At 40.0% G+C, this 17,656-nt stretch overlaps 1 protein-coding gene across 4 annotated transcripts; it reads right to left on the reverse strand.

Moving 5' to 3' along the window:
- Positions 1-88: 88 nt before the first annotated feature.
- LOC127956918 (serine/threonine-protein phosphatase 6 regulatory subunit 2) lies at positions 89-17,656 on the reverse strand. Of its 4 annotated transcripts, none has more exons than XM_052555206.1 (24): positions 17,265-17,656; positions 12,204-12,363; positions 11,130-11,393; positions 9,817-10,003; positions 9,559-9,696; positions 9,133-9,198; positions 8,922-9,034; positions 8,663-8,776; positions 8,398-8,524; positions 7,450-7,602; positions 7,103-7,333; positions 6,487-6,551; positions 6,222-6,337; positions 6,059-6,144; positions 5,876-5,956; positions 5,697-5,794; positions 4,918-4,975; positions 4,691-4,818; positions 4,466-4,605; positions 4,251-4,386; positions 4,061-4,113; positions 3,642-3,813; positions 3,168-3,269; positions 89-3,082 (listed from the first exon to the last, which is right to left on the reverse strand). In XM_052555206.1, the coding sequence occupies exons 3-24, from the start codon at positions 11,354-11,356 to the stop codon at positions 3,034-3,036; spliced, it is 2,640 nt and encodes an 879-aa protein (XP_052411166.1). In that variant the 5' UTR covers positions 11,357-11,393; positions 12,204-12,363; positions 17,265-17,656; the 3' UTR covers positions 89-3,033. The 4 variants fall into 4 exon arrangements, with proteins under 4 accessions (XP_052411166.1, XP_052411163.1, XP_052411165.1 ...); XM_052555203.1 differs by having other exon boundaries at positions 6,050-6,144; positions 8,922-9,055; positions 17,265-17,584; XM_052555205.1 differs by having other exon boundaries at positions 6,050-6,144; positions 17,265-17,583.

Genomic DNA, 17,656 nt, shown 5'->3' on the forward strand with positions numbered 1-17,656 from the left:
AGAAAAGACCAGAGAAGGTTTCAAAGCACACAGCTGCACAAGAAAGGGATGGGGAGCTTCACTCCGCCATCTTAACTGATGGAGATCATTTCTCTCAATAACAGATTTATTCCATTCTGAAAATATCAAAATATATAGGTACTGATGTAGGCAACAGTATAATGTACAGACCCAGTCTATACAAATGTCAATGTGCTGAGAACTACCCTTTATGCCATGAATGAATACCTTATATTCTGACCAACTCGTCTCAATATACTAATGCTCAGTCTAAATAAAACGAATGACTAGCGGGAAGTTGTGAACTTGAAGTGCTCTGAAACATGGTAATTAATTTATCCTGCAGCATGTGTCCTTCCCTTCCAACTGCTCAAATCCAGCATCATTACTCTGGCATGGAGATATATAACCACTATTTACAAGTGCATGAAATACGTTACATCCATGAAATCCAATCAAGGTCACTGTATTATTCGAGGGAGAGGACTGCAGGGAGCTTGTAACGTTACAGCTGTACAAAAATGTTCCAGGTTCGATGCTGTCAGTTACCAGAGAATAATTTCGACCTCTTTCAGTTTCTAATAAACAAAAAATAACGTTAACGCTGTTATTTAAGACGTTACCTAAACTGTGGTCCAACTTAACATAACTTGACTAGTTACCCAAACCCACCCCACAAATACACGAACATTAAATATATTAAAATTATATTACCTTGAATTTTGTATTTTTGATACAAGTTATAAGAAACAAGATCGCACCATTTACGGTGTAGTTTGACAGGAAAGTGCGCCGTTTCAGTTCGTTACCCGGATGAAAGTACTTGTATAGAGGCGATTGGCCAATCAGAATCAAGTATTTCACAGGGTGACAGCTGTCCCGTGTTAACCATAGACTGTGGTATTAACATCGTTTGAAATCTGGATAATATCTAAATCTTTACTTTAGAAACATAAAATGTAAAAGTTCATCGCAGAGTAATGTCTTAAACTTTAACTGTAAGTGGATGACTTGAACATTCTGATGAACGCGTCAAAATTACTTTCTGTTGTAATAGAATCGAACCTGGAACAGTCTTATTAAAATTAATGTTTGGCAGCTTTTGAAAATAATACAACCATAATCTGTTAAATATCTATAGCTGTGTAACAGACATCTCTTGGGAAAATAAATGAATACAAAAGTTCAAACTCCCAACCAAGCTGCGAATGTACAGAAACAGTCCAGACACGGGGACAGAATTGAACGGAGCAATATTTTGGTTGCTGAAGATCACATAAATTAGAATCTCTACAATATGTAAAATAATATTGGTTAAAGTTAAAAATAAGATTTTTTTTCTTTTCTTTTTTTTTTTTTTTTTACAGTTAAAGACAAAAGGCAAATAACATACTTTTGGCTTTGGAAACAAACCTATCTGAACATGTTATAGATATAAGAAGCAGAGTCAATGGAGGATTTACACTCCAGAACCAAAGATCATGAGGAGCGAGAAAAAATAAAAATACACGGTGTTCCAATGCATGATGGGAGACCAGGTCTCCATACTAACACCTCCATAAGTGCAAAATAAATAATGCAATATCCCAATCCTGTAATCCAACAGATTTGGTACCATAGTAAGCCTGTAGAGATATGATGCGTGAAATGTGATAGCCAAAAAACAAAAAAAAATCCTGGAAGAAAAAATAATCACATGTTGTTCAGGATGAAATATTTAAAGAGGTGGATCTTGGTATTTCCAACGAGAGCTACCGAAGGGTTCGGACACAAGTCTGAAAAGTCTTTCTGACAGCATTAAACAAGAGTTCTGGCTTTAGAAAAAAAAAAAAACGGATGATACATAACACTGTCCTGTGGAGTATTTCTTATGTGATATATTACTGAGTTGGGGCAAATATTCTAGGCCTCTTGAATAAAAAGAATCAGGTCCTGCATTTGCGTTAGACAGGGATACATATAAAATTGTGAGGGGCAGTTCTTTCGAAACCACGTAAAATTTTAAACAGACATAAACAGCCTGTTAAGCTTTGTGGGAAACCCTTCTGTCCTTTAACAGGGATTCTGAAGAATTTGTAACTTAAGGCAAAGGTTATTACAATTACTTTAAGCTTTCTACTTTAAACCGGCGATTAATCGTTTAGCTGATCTGAGGCGAGGGGGAAAAGAATGGCCAAAAGTAATTCAATACAATCAGAAGGTCTTGACTAACTAGCTAGAAAGTTGTCGGGGAAAATACAGCTGCTAGTATATGCTTGATAAATGTTTTGCATGCAATAAAAAAAGTCCCAAAAAAATCAGAGGCACACCCCCACCACTAATGTATCGTTTCCAAATGAGTCAAATTGAAATTAAATGATGAAACATTACTACACACGTGCCGATGTGGACACAGTGTCATACATTTCTGCCCCAAAGCACTTCAGAACATTCAAATACACGATTTAATGAGATTAGGCCATGATAATATGTTCTTAAAAAATCCTAAAAGTGAACTTGGCAGGGCAGAAATGTGTCAAGCATTACAGAACATTTCAGTTGTGCTTCAACATACAGTAAATTGATGCAGAGGCTGTTGTCAGGCAACGAGGCTTTCAATTTTGCGTGAAGATGTTCAAGACGTTATGCTGTGAAGGATGAGTCTGCGCTTTCCAATGAGGGCCTTCACATCCCTGTTTTCCACCATCCAAGGCTGCGAGCGGAAAATACTAATCCAGAAAAATTAAGGGAGGGACACAAACCAAAAAAAAAAAAAAAAAAGAAGTCCTGACAGATCCTGTAATCACACGGTCACTGCTACATATTTCATACAAAGTTGAAAGGATTAAAAGACTAACACCTCTGAGCACTGTACTGGTTACTGGTTTCTTGTGTTACATGCCCCTGGCTTCCTTCTCCAATTATGGGCTGATTGGCAGTATCCAGGACCAATAACATGGCAGCATTCTTTATTTAAACACCAAAAGTGTTATTGAGGTTTGGGGGTTCAGAATGGAAGAGGCGGAGAGTGGGTCGGACTTGTATCCAGAGCCTTCAGACCGGTCCATTGGGCATGATCTCAGCTGAAGCAGGTGCCTCGACTCTGTGGAGGAATAAGAGAGTGTAAGAGAGGGTGGATGGCTCTTTTTATCTAACATAACATCTGGTTAATACACATTCACATTGACCTGGTCTCCGTCACAGTGGTAGCGCCCGACTCTTCTGTAGACGCTGAAGACTCACTATTGTCTGTGATGCTGAGCTTCTCCAGAGCTTCAGTAGGCACCTCGCTGCAGAGATAAGAGTTTACCACTTAATACTTCTACGTCTTTACAGAATCAAATTCACTTTTCATCATTAGATTGTTTAAAACTTGATTGAATCAACTGGAAAAAGTGGAGTAAGAGGCAATCTAAAGGGGCAGTCAACATTAATACATTTTGTGGGTATAGCAATAAAGCATCACAAAGTCACTTTCAAAACAACCAATTTAAACCCTACAAAAATCTTTCACCCGTTACATGAAATTTCCTATTGAAATCACCGGATTTTGTCTGTGAAAACTCCTCATAATATGGTAAATTACTTAGATATAGGGAAGTGTCCTACATGGAACTACATTAAAACACTAATGCTGCTATTTCTTCTCAAAGTGCTCTAACCTCGAGGGTGCTGTTGGCTGGTTGGCAGGTGTTTTACAGGAACCCTCTGTCTTATTTTCTCCAGGGTCCTCTTCACTGTCTGGACCTCCAGACGAGCTGCTGTCTGCTGCCAAAGGGGCTTCTTGCCTAGGATTTCCTTCCCACGCTCCTGTAGACGAACCACTGCCAGCCGCTGCAAAAAATAAATATGATAAAAATGAAGGGTTCACTAAGTGAATGCATTTCTGAATAGGAAGTTATGTTCTAAATGTTTTCATTGTACTGAAAAGATCAAGAAAAATGTGATTCCCCATGATATTACCACTTTAAACATTTCATCAGGTAAATTTAAGACCGAAAACTGTCTGTTGGTGGACTACTTCCCACGTTGTGTATTAACAGAGTTAATATTCAGACAGACTCAAATACAGCACACTCACAGTTCTTCTCTTGGCCTTGTTGAGCTTGTCCCTCAGTCTGGCTGGACTCTGTGCTGTAATGGAAAAGTCAATGGATCAGCACTGATAAAGGTATTCCCATAATTCAAACACAGCCCAACCAATATTACCTCACTTTAACAAACATTCCAAAAGAGTGTCATAACAAGCATTATACAACTTGTGTTTTTACCTGCCGAATGGCTGGAATTCAGTGAAGGAGGACCAGCTTGTGTCCTGCGGACCCTCACCTCCCTGCTGAGGGGGGCCACCCCAGGAGCTAGAGGAGCTCACCTCAGTCTCACCAAAGCTCGCCGTCCAGCTTGAATCTGTACACAAGCACAAAAATGTTCAATAAACTAATTCATCTGAAAGATTCAGAGTTGTGGGTGATGTTGCAGCGCTCACTTTGAGCCTGAGCTGCTGCAGACTGCTGAGGACTGGCCTCTTCCTCAACATCCTCTTCCTCAGAGGCCGACCCGCAGCCTCCACCCCCATTTCTCACTGCACTCTTGGGTGAACTATCTGAAGAAAGAGACACCCCGAACCTGGAAAGAATAAATCCAGAATGTGAATTCAAATGAACAAAACAGGAGAATATATTTCCTCAAGCATATCATCCATGTGCTGTACCTCGATCTAGATTTGATTTGTGTTGCATAGTTTATTTCTTTTTCATCCCAAATATCCTCCTCTTCCTCACAGTCATCGAACTGCTGGATTCTCTCTTTACAACATGCCTCAAAAGCTGCAGCATTGGCCTAGAGAGCAGAACAATCCGAATAAAGCATCAAAACACTTACAGCAGGGCTAAGTGATCATTTGAAGAATGGACGATGTTTTCAGAGGCTGACACTTACACTATGATCATCTGCATCTATATTGAAGTTAATTTCAGCAATTCGATCGAATGCAGCACTGCAAGATTGAAAAAGGTCTCTCAAAAATCATAATGACAGTCTTGACCACAGAAACATATAAGCACTGTACATCAGTTCATGTCTCTGCAGCATTCTGATATATGGCAATACTTATCACTGGATTTTAGAAACTAGGGCTGCAAGATAAATCAAAATGGTGATTAGACCGGAGCTGCGATTGTCATGCGTATCTTGTCAGTGAAGCACGGTTCTGTGATCAGTAGTAAATCTTCATCTAAAGGCCAGAGGGTGCTCTTGTGGTTGCTGAATAAACAGAATCTTCGTTATAATAAGGTATATCTATAATGTATTCATTGGAATACATTAAATATGTTGCGTGCCTTATTCTGTGTAAGAAGCCACATCACCATCATCGATTTATTTAAAAAACATGACTGATGTTATGAAGTGAGTTTGAAGTAAAAACATGTTATTAAATATGGTATTTTCAAGTGCTTTCAGATGGAGCAGCAGTAATTCACCAAGAAGCAAACAGGTGTCATTATCGCGAACAATTTCATAATCGGATGATTATACCGTCTGTGTCTGTTTTTTGTGTAGCTTGTCAGAGATCTACGGCTCCATCTAAAAGCAGGTGATGGAGATTTATTACTAATCACTGAACCGGCTTTATTGAAAAGATGTGCATGACAATTGCATTCGATTAATCGTGCAGCCCTATGAGAAACATTTATACATAATACGTCTTCAGCACTCACTTGATATTTTCATCATGTTCATTGAACTCCTCATCATTAAAACCAAACTGATCCACAAAGTTGGCGGTCATCTGCTGAATCTGGTAATCAGAGAACGCCTGAAAGCAAAAGAAAAATGAACGCTTAAATGTTAGCCAATCAGTTGTAAGCATTCTGGCTATTTATTTGCTGCTTTTTACCTGTTGGATGGACAGATCATTGGGGAAAGCGCTCTCCATGTCATCATCTTCACTAGATGAGTGTAAGTTATGGGTGCTCACCTGGAACACAGTGAGAGAACCAATCAGAAATCAGCATCAAACCACGTTACATGCTCTTAATGAAAGTGTAAGTGACAAAAAAAAGATACGTGCTTTCCTCACCAAATCCACCGTGTTTCTCCTGTTGGTCTCTCTCAATGTCTCACCCACAAAACTCTCCCAGCGGCCTCTGCAGTCTTCTGGCAGCTCTGTGGATATACAAGTGATTATGATCTCAGACATCTTCAGTTCATAAACTCTTTTGACATATCCCTGAACGACAAACCTTTAATTAGGTCGTTCATTTGAGAGTGAGCCAGCCCTTTCTCCAGGTTTTGAACCACAGTGTTTGCAATTCTTGTCAGGTGGCCCATGTTTCCCCTTCGCCTTCCTCCTTCAGCCCTGGAGATTAAAGTAGAGAAACTACAATCAGCCAATAGCAGAAACAAACAGACAGCCAACAAACACACTGACGATTTGATGGATATCAAGATGAGCGTCATGCTGTCACACATGCTTAGAAATCAATGACAACAAAGAAATGCTCTTACTGATTTTTGTCATTTTCCTCCCAAGCATCCAGAATCCTTTGCACCAGCCGGCAATGCTGAAAGAGCTGAGGAAAGCAAACAGTCAAACATTGAGAATAATGAATAAAAAGGAAACACAAAAGAGCATAGAAAAGGGCATTCAAAAAAGGATAACAAAGAATATGCAGAAGAAAAAAAACGACACACCTCTACTTAACAAACCACATGACTACACATGATATCATTCAAGGTGGGGGATGAACCAAAGGTCATTACATAGGGTCAGTGGTTTGTTCAAATACCTAAACCAAAGTGTGCACAATAGATTACCATTCAAAAGTTTGTAAGACTTTTTTTCATGAAAAGAGCAGCATTTCTCAGATTTTTTTTTATTACTCATGTCTTTACGGTCACTTTTGATCAGTTTGTTATCCTTTGTTTTCCTTGCTAAATACTAAAAAAATCTGTCTGACCCAAACTTTTGAACAGTAGTACATATGTTAAGTAGTGAAAATTAAGCTTGAATTAATAGCCACCAAGGCTCACTACATTGTTTCCTGTAAGTCAATTTGAAAATAGGCACCAAAAGGAAGCGGTCATGAACAAAAACGGATATGAACTAAAGCAGATGGCCTACATTGGCAACAAGAACATCTTTAATGGGCATGTTTGCTGGGTCAGAGGTGCTGTTCTGGCCAGGTGTTCCCTCTTCCGCTTGGCCGCCTGTGCCTGTTGCCGGTCTCTCCTCGTGGTTCTGCAGACCTGGGTTCTGGAGGTCCACGTGGGCAGAGTGATTCAGAATGGATGCCACACACAGCTCCACTTGCAAGTGCAAGAAATTATTCCAGGTGTATTTAAAGAATAAATCCTGCAACCAGAGAGAAGTGGAGAGAAAAGTAAATGATGAAAAACAAGATCGCCCACTCACAGCCAGCTCATAGTGTTGAGTCTGTGATATTCGATGTGCGTGCGTCAGTGATTTACCAACAGCAGGTCCATGGTGTTGAGTCTGCAGATCTCTTGGCAGATGCTGAGGTCGCAAGTCTGCAGCAGAGAAGCCACCAGTCTGGCCACATGAAGGCGGGCGCTCCCCAGGGGCTGCTCCAGAACGCCCACTGTAGTGAGTATTGCACTTCTCTGTTCCAAAGCAAGTAGCGGGAGATTGACACGTTGTTAGAGCGCTGTCACTCTCAGCATTGCACAATGATTGTTGAGACAGAAGCTCTGTGCCAGAACTTACTGTGCTGCCAACAAAGACTGAAACATTAAAATGATGCTCCTGAAGGCTGTTCCCCAAAATTCAGCAGCAATATTATGTTACCTTCAAAGACTTAATGAAGTCACATTGAAAATTAAGTAGCTACTGATTGTTTCTTTTGAATTGCAATGTATATCCGAGTGCAACAGATTATCAAAAAAAAAAAAAATGCATGGCAGGAACTTGGTTCTGCCCATTGGATGCTGATTGGATTTTGAGATGAGGGCATAGAGCCCAAACATTATTGTGAGCTTGCAATTGACGGTGAAGAGGCGGGGTTTAGCTAGAGAAGACTGTAATTTCTCAGGAAGACTGAATTAATTAAAATTTTCAAAATATTATGAGAAAAATGGCATGTATGAATGAATCATTTGAATTAAGATCAGTAACAGATTTACATAGACTTTCCTGAAAAAATAATGATTCCTTCAAATATTTGGGTGTGGCATGTATTTTGATACCTAAAGAACTTAATTAGCTTAAAAACACACAAACTCATGTAAGTTTCTCAATGAGCGTTTTTTGTGAAGAGTGACACCGATGTAGAGTTTTTCCAAATCAGTTACTTAAGAGGTTTTACTTTAGTTATGCACATAGCAAGAATGGTTCAAAAGCCCTGAGATGACATTTATGCCCAGATGGAGTTTCATGTGAGTGTGTGTGCGTGATGGTACCGTAGGAGGGTTCAGCAGGAGCTGCTGGAAGTCCTTTAGATGAGGCTCAATAGCACGTAAAATACTGCTGTTGACAGTGTAAGACCTTTCACATCCCTGAGAATACAGGTCCATCAGACCCTCCAGCCTAACAACATCAGACAGAGAGATAAGATCAAAGATCAAAGATTCCCCCCCAAAAAAAAAGAAAAGAGGAAGAACAGCAAGCGTCCAAGCATGGCTGTTTATTTCAGGATTAATTAGGCCCTGTAATGGATGAACTCACCCTGACCTTCGTGACTCCAGTAACGTAAGAAGCACTTGCGTTCCATTGACGACAGACGCTTCGGTCCTTTCCCCTTCAAACATGTTCTTCAAAAGCTCCGCCACATTCTCTTGTCTACAAAGACATAAATACAAATGGATGCAATACAAAAACAGCCTTTTCGTACAAAAACAGCTGTCTTTACAGAGTGTGTAAATTGTTACACATGGCCCACTATGTTACAGGACTGAGATCTTAGCTAATCAGATTAGACACTTACGACTCCAGGACAGCGAGTAAGGGGTCTGGTTCGGGGACCTCTGACAGCTGATTGGCCTGGTCTCGACTAAGTCGAATAATGTCACAAAGAGTCTGGGATGCATTAGATTGTCTCTGCAGAACAACAAGAATGTCCTTTTTTTAAACTTCCATAATTGAAAATCACGTGGGCTGGGGTTGAAAAGTTCAGCAGAGTGAGGGATATGTTGTACCTCTTCATCTCTCCCTGTGTGCATGAGCTCTGTGAGTCTCTGGATGAGTCTCTCCTCATTCAGCCACTGCAAATACATTCATTCACAGACTAGAATCATAGCCCCGTAATAATGAGTGAGGATTCAGCCAGGACTTGGAGGATAACAGTCAGGCTTAATGCAGGTCAATGTCTCATTTAAGCAACTTATTAATATTACTTAAAGCCATAATTTCTACAAATGGCTCATGAACCTAGAGGTAGATCAATGTAAAATGCTTTTGAACAAGATTAACCATCGTATAACCCTCAAATTCACTTGTAGAGTCAACAACACACGCAATCATTCACACAGTGCATATTAGATATAGATAGAACAGAACACAGTTTATAAGCGCCCCTTTAAATCTGTTCATTCTATTTTATATGTAAATGTTAGTGTGCTTACATTAAGGACCTCCATCCTCAAGGGGGCAGGCTCTACACAGCTGATGAGGCGCAGCAAAAGGTCCATCATGGCCGAGGCATCAATGTGATTCAGCACCAGACTGATAAAGTTGTGTTTTTTCCTTAGGAAAGAGATTACCTGCATGTGCAATGACAGACAACTTACTAACTAAACAAATCGAACAAATAACCCCCATATTTTCTTTGTGCCCTGTTGTGTGTGTTCATTTTCGGAGTTGCGTGGAACAGGTGTGCGTACCTGGTCTGTTTTACGTGCAATCAAGTTGCCGATGGTTTTGCTGAAGAAGGACGCCAGCAGGGGGTTAAGGGGCGGCTCTTGCTCCAGAAAGTGGTAGAGCTTCTCCAAAAGGGATTCATCTCCACCCAGCTTATCATTGATAAGAGCCACATCAGAGGTCAGGAGCTCACAGGCTACGTTTGGAAACCTGGATAAACGAATCAAAACGTCTATATTAATTACAATTAACATGTGACAACACAATCAAACAGCAAATGGAAAAGGCCAAAAAAAAAAGGTCTATGGTGACTTGGCTTTTAGCATTACAAACTTAGCCCCTTTCTGAGGGTCCAACGAAGGCATTTCAAAACTAACAAAGTTACTCTATAGAACTACTTATCTTCTGTTACTAAGATAGCACTAAAGAAAACACTGGTCAACTCAGTGGTGCAATGTTGTCTGAGCCACAAGAGAAGATAATAAACTCTGCGGCAGTGCATTATATCTTATTGTAGGATTCTGCATTTGACAAAAATTTCACCAAGCAAAAAAATCTGGATCAGTGCTGCTGAGAACATATTTCACTCAGTGTAATAACATTTCACAATACTTGGAGAGAAAAGACATTTTGAGTGAATCCACTTGCTCATTTCAAGACAAATGATTCTGCCTCCTACACACAGAGAACCAAATGATTCGTTTTAAATGAACTCTAATGTCTTTCTCTCTCTCTAACCATATGGCCCCAACAGAGCGTGCTAAAACTGATAGATTTTTTTCAACCCTTCAGAACATGAGATTTTCCTATATTTTGTTAAACAGCACAACCCTCACAAACAAAGCAACTCTGATTTAAAACATAGAAGTAGCAGAACAGTATACACATCACTAATTTCTTCCTTCATTTGTCAATTTAACTCCACTTGTCTGCACTTCTACATCTTCACTGTCAGTTTTATAGCCCTCCCGTAACCAGGAGCTCCAGACATGCAGGGCTACCAGTGAAAAACACATATGTCCTATCATCATAATTGCGCAATTCTCAGTACCAGTTGGAATGCTTTTTACTGCCAGCCATTTTTAAGGCCTTGGTTACAAGTAAGTGCAGTCACATTAGTGAAATTTGGGAAAACTTTGCAAGTTAAAAAGTACACTGTTTACTTTCAACAGTGTAGCAGTGTATAAAGCACAGCTCTTAAACGAAGTAGCTTTCTTTTGGTCAACACATCAAACACATGCAAAATCTGCACTGGCTGCATTGGCTGCCCCACTGTTGCAGTGTCTGGTTGGTCAAAACTTGCGAAATAAGGTGCAAAACCGTGAATCTGTCTTACTTGAAGCGAGTTTTCTCCTCCAGGTCAGCAGGGGGCTCCTCCGTGATAAATGTGACCAGCTCCTGCATACAGTGATCCTTGGAGAGGAAGAGGAGGAGCTTGCGGTTCTGTGCTTTGCACTCCTGCAGGACATCCTCCTCTTCCATCAACTCTCTCAGAGTCACTCCCTCTCGATCCAGCAGCTGGTCGATATGGGAGGTGTTGTTCAGGTCAAACTTCCAGAACATGATGGCGGCGGTGGCTGCTGCAGCAGGAAGCCCAGGCCTGAAGAGAAGACTTGAAAGTGAGGAGAAATTTCTATTGCCGAGAAGGTGATCCTAGGAGTATACACAATTTTCCTCCTAGATCCTAGAAACTAGTAGGAGTATACACAATTGTGTTTTCAGACACTTTTAAGAATGCTGTTAATGAAACAACAGTTATTATCGCATTTTTATTTATAGTTAGATTATTTCAAAATATTAGAAATCATTGATAAATTTAAATGCTTTTTAATGATTTCGAGTTGCCCCTTGGAAGTTTGCTGAAGCTCCGTCCCCACGGTTGAGAACCACTGTGTTCCAAATCAGTCGCTTATGAAGTTCCATTGCGGTTAGAGTTATATCAGAAAGCTGCTGTCTATGCAGGATCTAGGCAGTCTAACAGGTTTTGGAACAAAGCTGTAGAATGCGTGGGGGGGTGGGGGTTAACGATGGAAAGCAGAACTAACAGATGAAAGAATCTGGAGAACTGTCGAACAAGGAAGGGGACAGAAATAATTGATGGACCTTTAAAGCATCCAACTAACACATCCCACTCAGAACAAAACATGAGGCAACTGGAACATGAAGAGCAACTTTCCTTCTTTCAGTACTGATTGAAATCACCTGGGCTGTGAAGATTTTCTAACAACTCTGGTCATGAACAAAGCAGACCTTTCCCACAAGATGACTGATACCCACGCATCACACTCTGGGCAATACATTTCACACAGCCTCATAGGCCTGTGATGCGTTAGTGAGCCTATATTAAAGACTCTTCAGGAATCCGAGCTCTGGAACATTAATAGCATTTGTTAAATAAATATATTTTTACCAGCTGATGAAACGTGTGAATCCTTAGTTACACCTCCTCCACAGGCAGACAGGCATTTGAGTGGCAGAATGCAGACAGCACAGAATGACCTAGCATTAATCTGCATGAGGTCCACTTCCCACCAGGCCTTCCTCGAATACACGCCTCAGACGGACTGACACTGGGGAAAAGAAACCAGAAAATGCAAATCTTACAAAAATAATGTGGGCAGAGGGTGAAAAACGCTTTAAACCAATGTAACAAATCATGCAAAGAGGGTATAATGTGTCAACAATAGGGTTGGGAATCTTATCCAGAATCGGTTCAGTTTTTTGTTAAAGAACCGGAACTGTGGACAATTTCTAAGTTTTGAAAACTGTTATGGTGCGACACGTGACCAAGCGATGTGAGCAGCCCTGCACCAGTGTTCTGACGATTCGACGTTTCCCGTAAAAGATATCACAAACCAAATAACAGAAATGCCCCCCTGCCTCTTTAATTACTGAGCACATTGTTTCCAATGACGTGCACTCCACAGACGCGCTGCACCGCGTCTTTAACTAATGAACACATCATTTCCCAGGACTGTACACGCACTCGAGCCTTTAATAATGGTGTTTTGCATGTTGTTTTGTCTCTCCTCTACATTTATCGGCAGGGCGCAGCACCTGCCACCACTGAATAATAGGGGTGGGAAAAAAAATCGATATTGCAATATATTGTTGTGCTCTCTGTCGCAATAAATAATCAATACACTAACGCCCAATATCGATATTTTATTACAACACAAAATGATTAATTTACCCATTGTCAGTGTCACGGTCACTACCCAATATCTACCATTCTGTTTGCGGGGGGCGCTGTTCGAGTAAATAGGGGTAAAGTGGCGCAAACAGCGGCCGGTGAAGAACACAAGTTAACTAACAACAACAGAGAACTGCAGAAAAAAAGAGAAGCGAGAAGAATGGCGGAAAACAATAAAAAAACTAATCAAAGACCCACCCGCTAGTTTCCACTCTAAAGTGTGGAGACACTTCGGGTTTTACGAGACAGTCGATGGAAAGGCACTGGATAAAGACTATGCAATCTGCAAGAACTGCTTTGCAAAGATAAAATATAACAGCAACACTAAGAATCTGCAAATGCACCTCGTTCGGTATCACAGTGAACTACTCTCAGGTGATAATGAGGGCAAACCAAGTCAGCTGACAATCACTACTGCGTTGAAAGCAAAGCTCCCCTTTGGGTCGCCGAGGGCACAGAGTATCACTAAGTCCATCGCCAAATTTATTTGACATAATCTCTGCTCAGAGGTGTGCTCTTACATCTGAGCATGCTGATCAGTTAGTGTTCCTCAAGAGGAATATGCCTTGATGTGTCCACTGTTTACAGTAACTTACTACTGACGTTTCAGTATTATGGTTTACACGTTAATGTTCATGTTGTTTTGTAATGTTCATGCACTTTTATCTGTCTAGATGTACAGTGTTTACATTTAAGACCAGGAGGCAGTGAGTTATTATGCAAATGCACATTTCTTTTCACAATGTTGGAAATGTTGGCATTAATAAATGCATAATATTTCCTTATTTCCTTATTCCTTCTTTTTCTTTTCAGTCACATATATCGTGATATATTGTTGATGAAATTTCTTCCAATATATTCAATATCGTAGATATCGCGAATCGTGATGATATCATATCGTGGACCACATATAGCCACAGAATTGAATCGTGAGGTATCTGTATCATCCCACCCCTACTAAATAACATTATATTTGTCCCATATTGTCATTAAAATACATACTGACTTCAATTTGGACCACTAAATAAATAGACTGCTATTGTAATGCAAGTATGCAGGTTAGATTATTTAGTGTAAAGGTAATTTCAAGAGTGATAAAGTGATAGAAAATATATTTATTTTCATGCATTTCAAATGTTTAAAAATGTGGAAACCACTCATTGCATCACACAATCTCCTGACTGCATTATTATTTGTAAAATAGGTGCTTTATGGAGTGCATGCATACATGGTTATAACGAAGTATAACAGTTTATATTTCAGTAATTTAGGGAAATAAACAAGAGTCTTAGCCCTCAAAGGAATTTTATTGATAGTGTAAAAAACATCAAACACTACATTCAATGAAGGTAAAATAGTAAAAAAAAAACATAATAGCTAATTTAAATGTAACCGTAAAATTTGTATACTGTAATATGTTGAATTTTGACATTGCCAAACTTTAAAGTTTACAGTAAATCATATAACAGTAATTAATGAGTACTGTGCATTTTTTGCAGTATTTTTTTAATAGTTATTTAATGATTTTAATGGAATTGGAAAATTTCTTATGACTCCTAACCCTAGTCAACAATGTATAAAAACACATTACATCATATAGTCGAGGAACCTTGGAGATAAGAAACACACAACAGACTGTGCAAGACTAAAATCAGAACTATTGAAGGTCTCATGAACTGAAGATGCAGTGTACAAAAGTTATTTCCTTATCAACAGTAAACAAATGCACATAAACACTCTCTTCCTCAAAGTTACCCCTATACTGACTCTCTAGCAGACATGCAAACAGTTATTTTAAGTGCGTGCTTAAATGGCACTACAGTGGTTTGTACAACAAATAAATATGAGTCTTGAGAACAGACGTCAAGCATTAAAGGAACAGTTCACCCAAAAATGAAAATATGCTAAAAATGTACTCGCCTTCAGGCCATTCAAGATGTAGATGAGTTTGTTTCTTCATCAGAACAGATTTGTAGAAATGTAGCATTACATTACCTGCTCACTAGTGCATCCTCTGCAGTGAATAGGTGCCGTCAGATTGAGAGTCCAAACAGCTGATAAATAATCACAATAATCCACATGACTCCAGTCCATCAATTAACGTCTTGTAAAGCCCAAAGCTGCATGTTTGTAATAAGCAAATCCATCTTTAATAATTTTAAAGTCCAACAATTCCTTCCACCATACATTATTTTGCTTTCTCCAGTCAAAAAGTGATCATGTCTGAATCAAGAGCGAAATATGCACGGATGAACACTGTTTACAAATCAAAAACTCATAAAAAAAATATGGTGTATTTTGATGTGAGAGGACTGAACAGACAGAGGATGAAGTTTTTAATTGGAAGAAGTGTTATTATGGACTATTATGGATATTTTGGCCAGAAGTGATTTTAAAGTTAAAACGCCTGGAGAACAGTCGAACAAGGAAGGGGACAGAAATAATTGGTGGACCTTTTTAAGCATCCAACTAACACATCCCACTCAAAACAAAACATGAGGCATGAAGAGCAATTTGATGATGAATTTGTTTCTTATAAACACGTAGCTTTTCACTTCACCAGACAGTAATTAATCGACTGGACTTGCGTTTATTAGCATGTTGTTTTTATCAGCTATTTGGACTCATATTCTGACGCCACCACTACAAAGGATCCATTGGTGAACAATTGATGTAATAAATTTCTCAAATTCTGTTCCAACGAAGAAACTCTTTTACATCTCGGATGGCCTGAGGCTGAGGGCGATACATTTTAAGCAAATGTAAAAAAATGGGGGGGGAGGGGTGAAAATTTATTATAAATGCAGTCACGTTTACTTTTGTTTAGTGAATTTTTTCAGGCGAAATCCAGTAATATTTCCTTGACAACTAACAATTCCCCCAATGCAGATTTCGCAAGAGGTTAAAGTTTAAGAATGACTGCATTGACCAACACATTGTGATTGGAAAAAAGCTTCATACTACTTCATCACAACATTATTAACTAAAGACAATGGCCCTTTTCTGACATTTAGACCAAAATCCAGGAGGTTAAAACAAAAGGTGCTACACAACGCACTTTCTTCCTAAATGAAATGCGCACCTACTCCACATCTCGTGCACATATGGCACACTCAAAACAGCAGCTGGTAACAGCTTCCTTAAGCACTACATACTCATCTTAAGACAAATGAGACAGAGAACACATACCGGAAAGAATATCTATCATTGATCTGCAGCTGTGCAAGCTGAAGCACTTTGTTCATTTTTTTAAAAAGTGGCCAAAAAAATAGGCAAGGGGAAATGTTTCTCTCTTTTCTGTGGACATGACTGTGTGCACGTGCAGAGCTTATAATGCAACAATAACAAGCAGAGGACTCCCCAGTGAATTGTACACAGGAAAGCAAATGTCTCTCATTAAAAATAGTAACAGGCAGCAGCATTTGCACACAATATAAGCTGCCACACAGCAGACACGAGCAGGGATGTTGCATGAGATCTATGACAGCAGCTGAGGTTAAATAACTGGCATTGATTGCACAACTGTCCAGAAACTGCCTACTTAGGAAGTTGATCCAGCAACTTGTCCTAACCCCTGGACCCCCAGAGGGGGGGTGTTCCTGCATCACATAACTACAAATGAGATTGCATTCGTCAAACTGAACCCTCGTGTTTTACAACTCAGTAGTTAAATAGCTAAAGAGCATGAACTTATGAATTACTCATGTGGCTGCTAATGACAACATGATCTGAATTAATTGTTTACAACAGACGTCAATAACATAACAGAGCATGTTTCACACCTTATAAAGCTAGGACGGGTAAAGAAGACGTATTACTTTTAAATCCACACACAAAGGGTGGTTATTTTCAATGCAGAATAACAGTTTTAGCAGGAGATCTCGGCGGCTGCATGTTTACAACTGGGCCCCGCTAGCAACAGTTAGCATAAGCGGCTAACATTAGCTACAAAACTGGTTTCCGTATTTTCAAAACAACCCCAAACTCCACCGAAACAACTCCAACAAACACGCTTTTATAGCTCAAAATGGGTTGCTAGAGATGTAAAGCGTCATTTAACGTTAAAGAATGGGATGTTTTCGGTTTGTTTGCTAGCTTGTCTGGCTAACTTCAGCTGAAGCTCTCTCTTACAGAAGTTTCTTCCGATCTGAAGAGAATAAAAATGACACAATTTCTAGGCGAAACATTTCGAGACAAGAATGCTTTGGCGTCAGGCAGAAAGGGTGGGCCCCAGCAGTGCTGTCTGCGTATGTAAACAGGCAGTGCATGTTCTCTTACCCCCGCTGTGTGTGTCTTCAGACGGGCTGCTGCTGCTGCTGCTACTGCCCCGCGCGCGCTTCGTGAAACCCCGCAGCTGCCACGAGACCGTTTTCCTCTCAACTATCTGCCCAGAGCGCGAGCCATCGTCCTCACTGAAGTTGCTTTTCTGCTCCCTATTATCGATAAATTAGTTTTTAGAAAATGTGTCTGCTCTTAATCACTACACAGAGTTATCTCGGCCGCCCACGCGCAGGGCGAGGGAAAGGAAGATCGGAAAGTAAAAATCTCTCATATGTTTGTGTTCAAAATGGCGAAACTCTGTCATAGACGCGCGCGTGCTCTATGGTGCTGTCAGATCACGGTGCCTGCGCATCGAGTGCGCGCTTCCCCGCGCTCATTCCACTAGCCTT

The sequence above is a fragment of the Carassius gibelio genome, chromosome B4, assembly GCF_023724105.1.
Source record: "Carassius gibelio isolate Cgi1373 ecotype wild population from Czech Republic chromosome B4, carGib1.2-hapl.c, whole genome shotgun sequence".
In the NCBI taxonomy this organism is placed as follows: Eukaryota; Metazoa; Chordata; class Actinopteri; order Cypriniformes; family Cyprinidae; genus Carassius; species Carassius gibelio.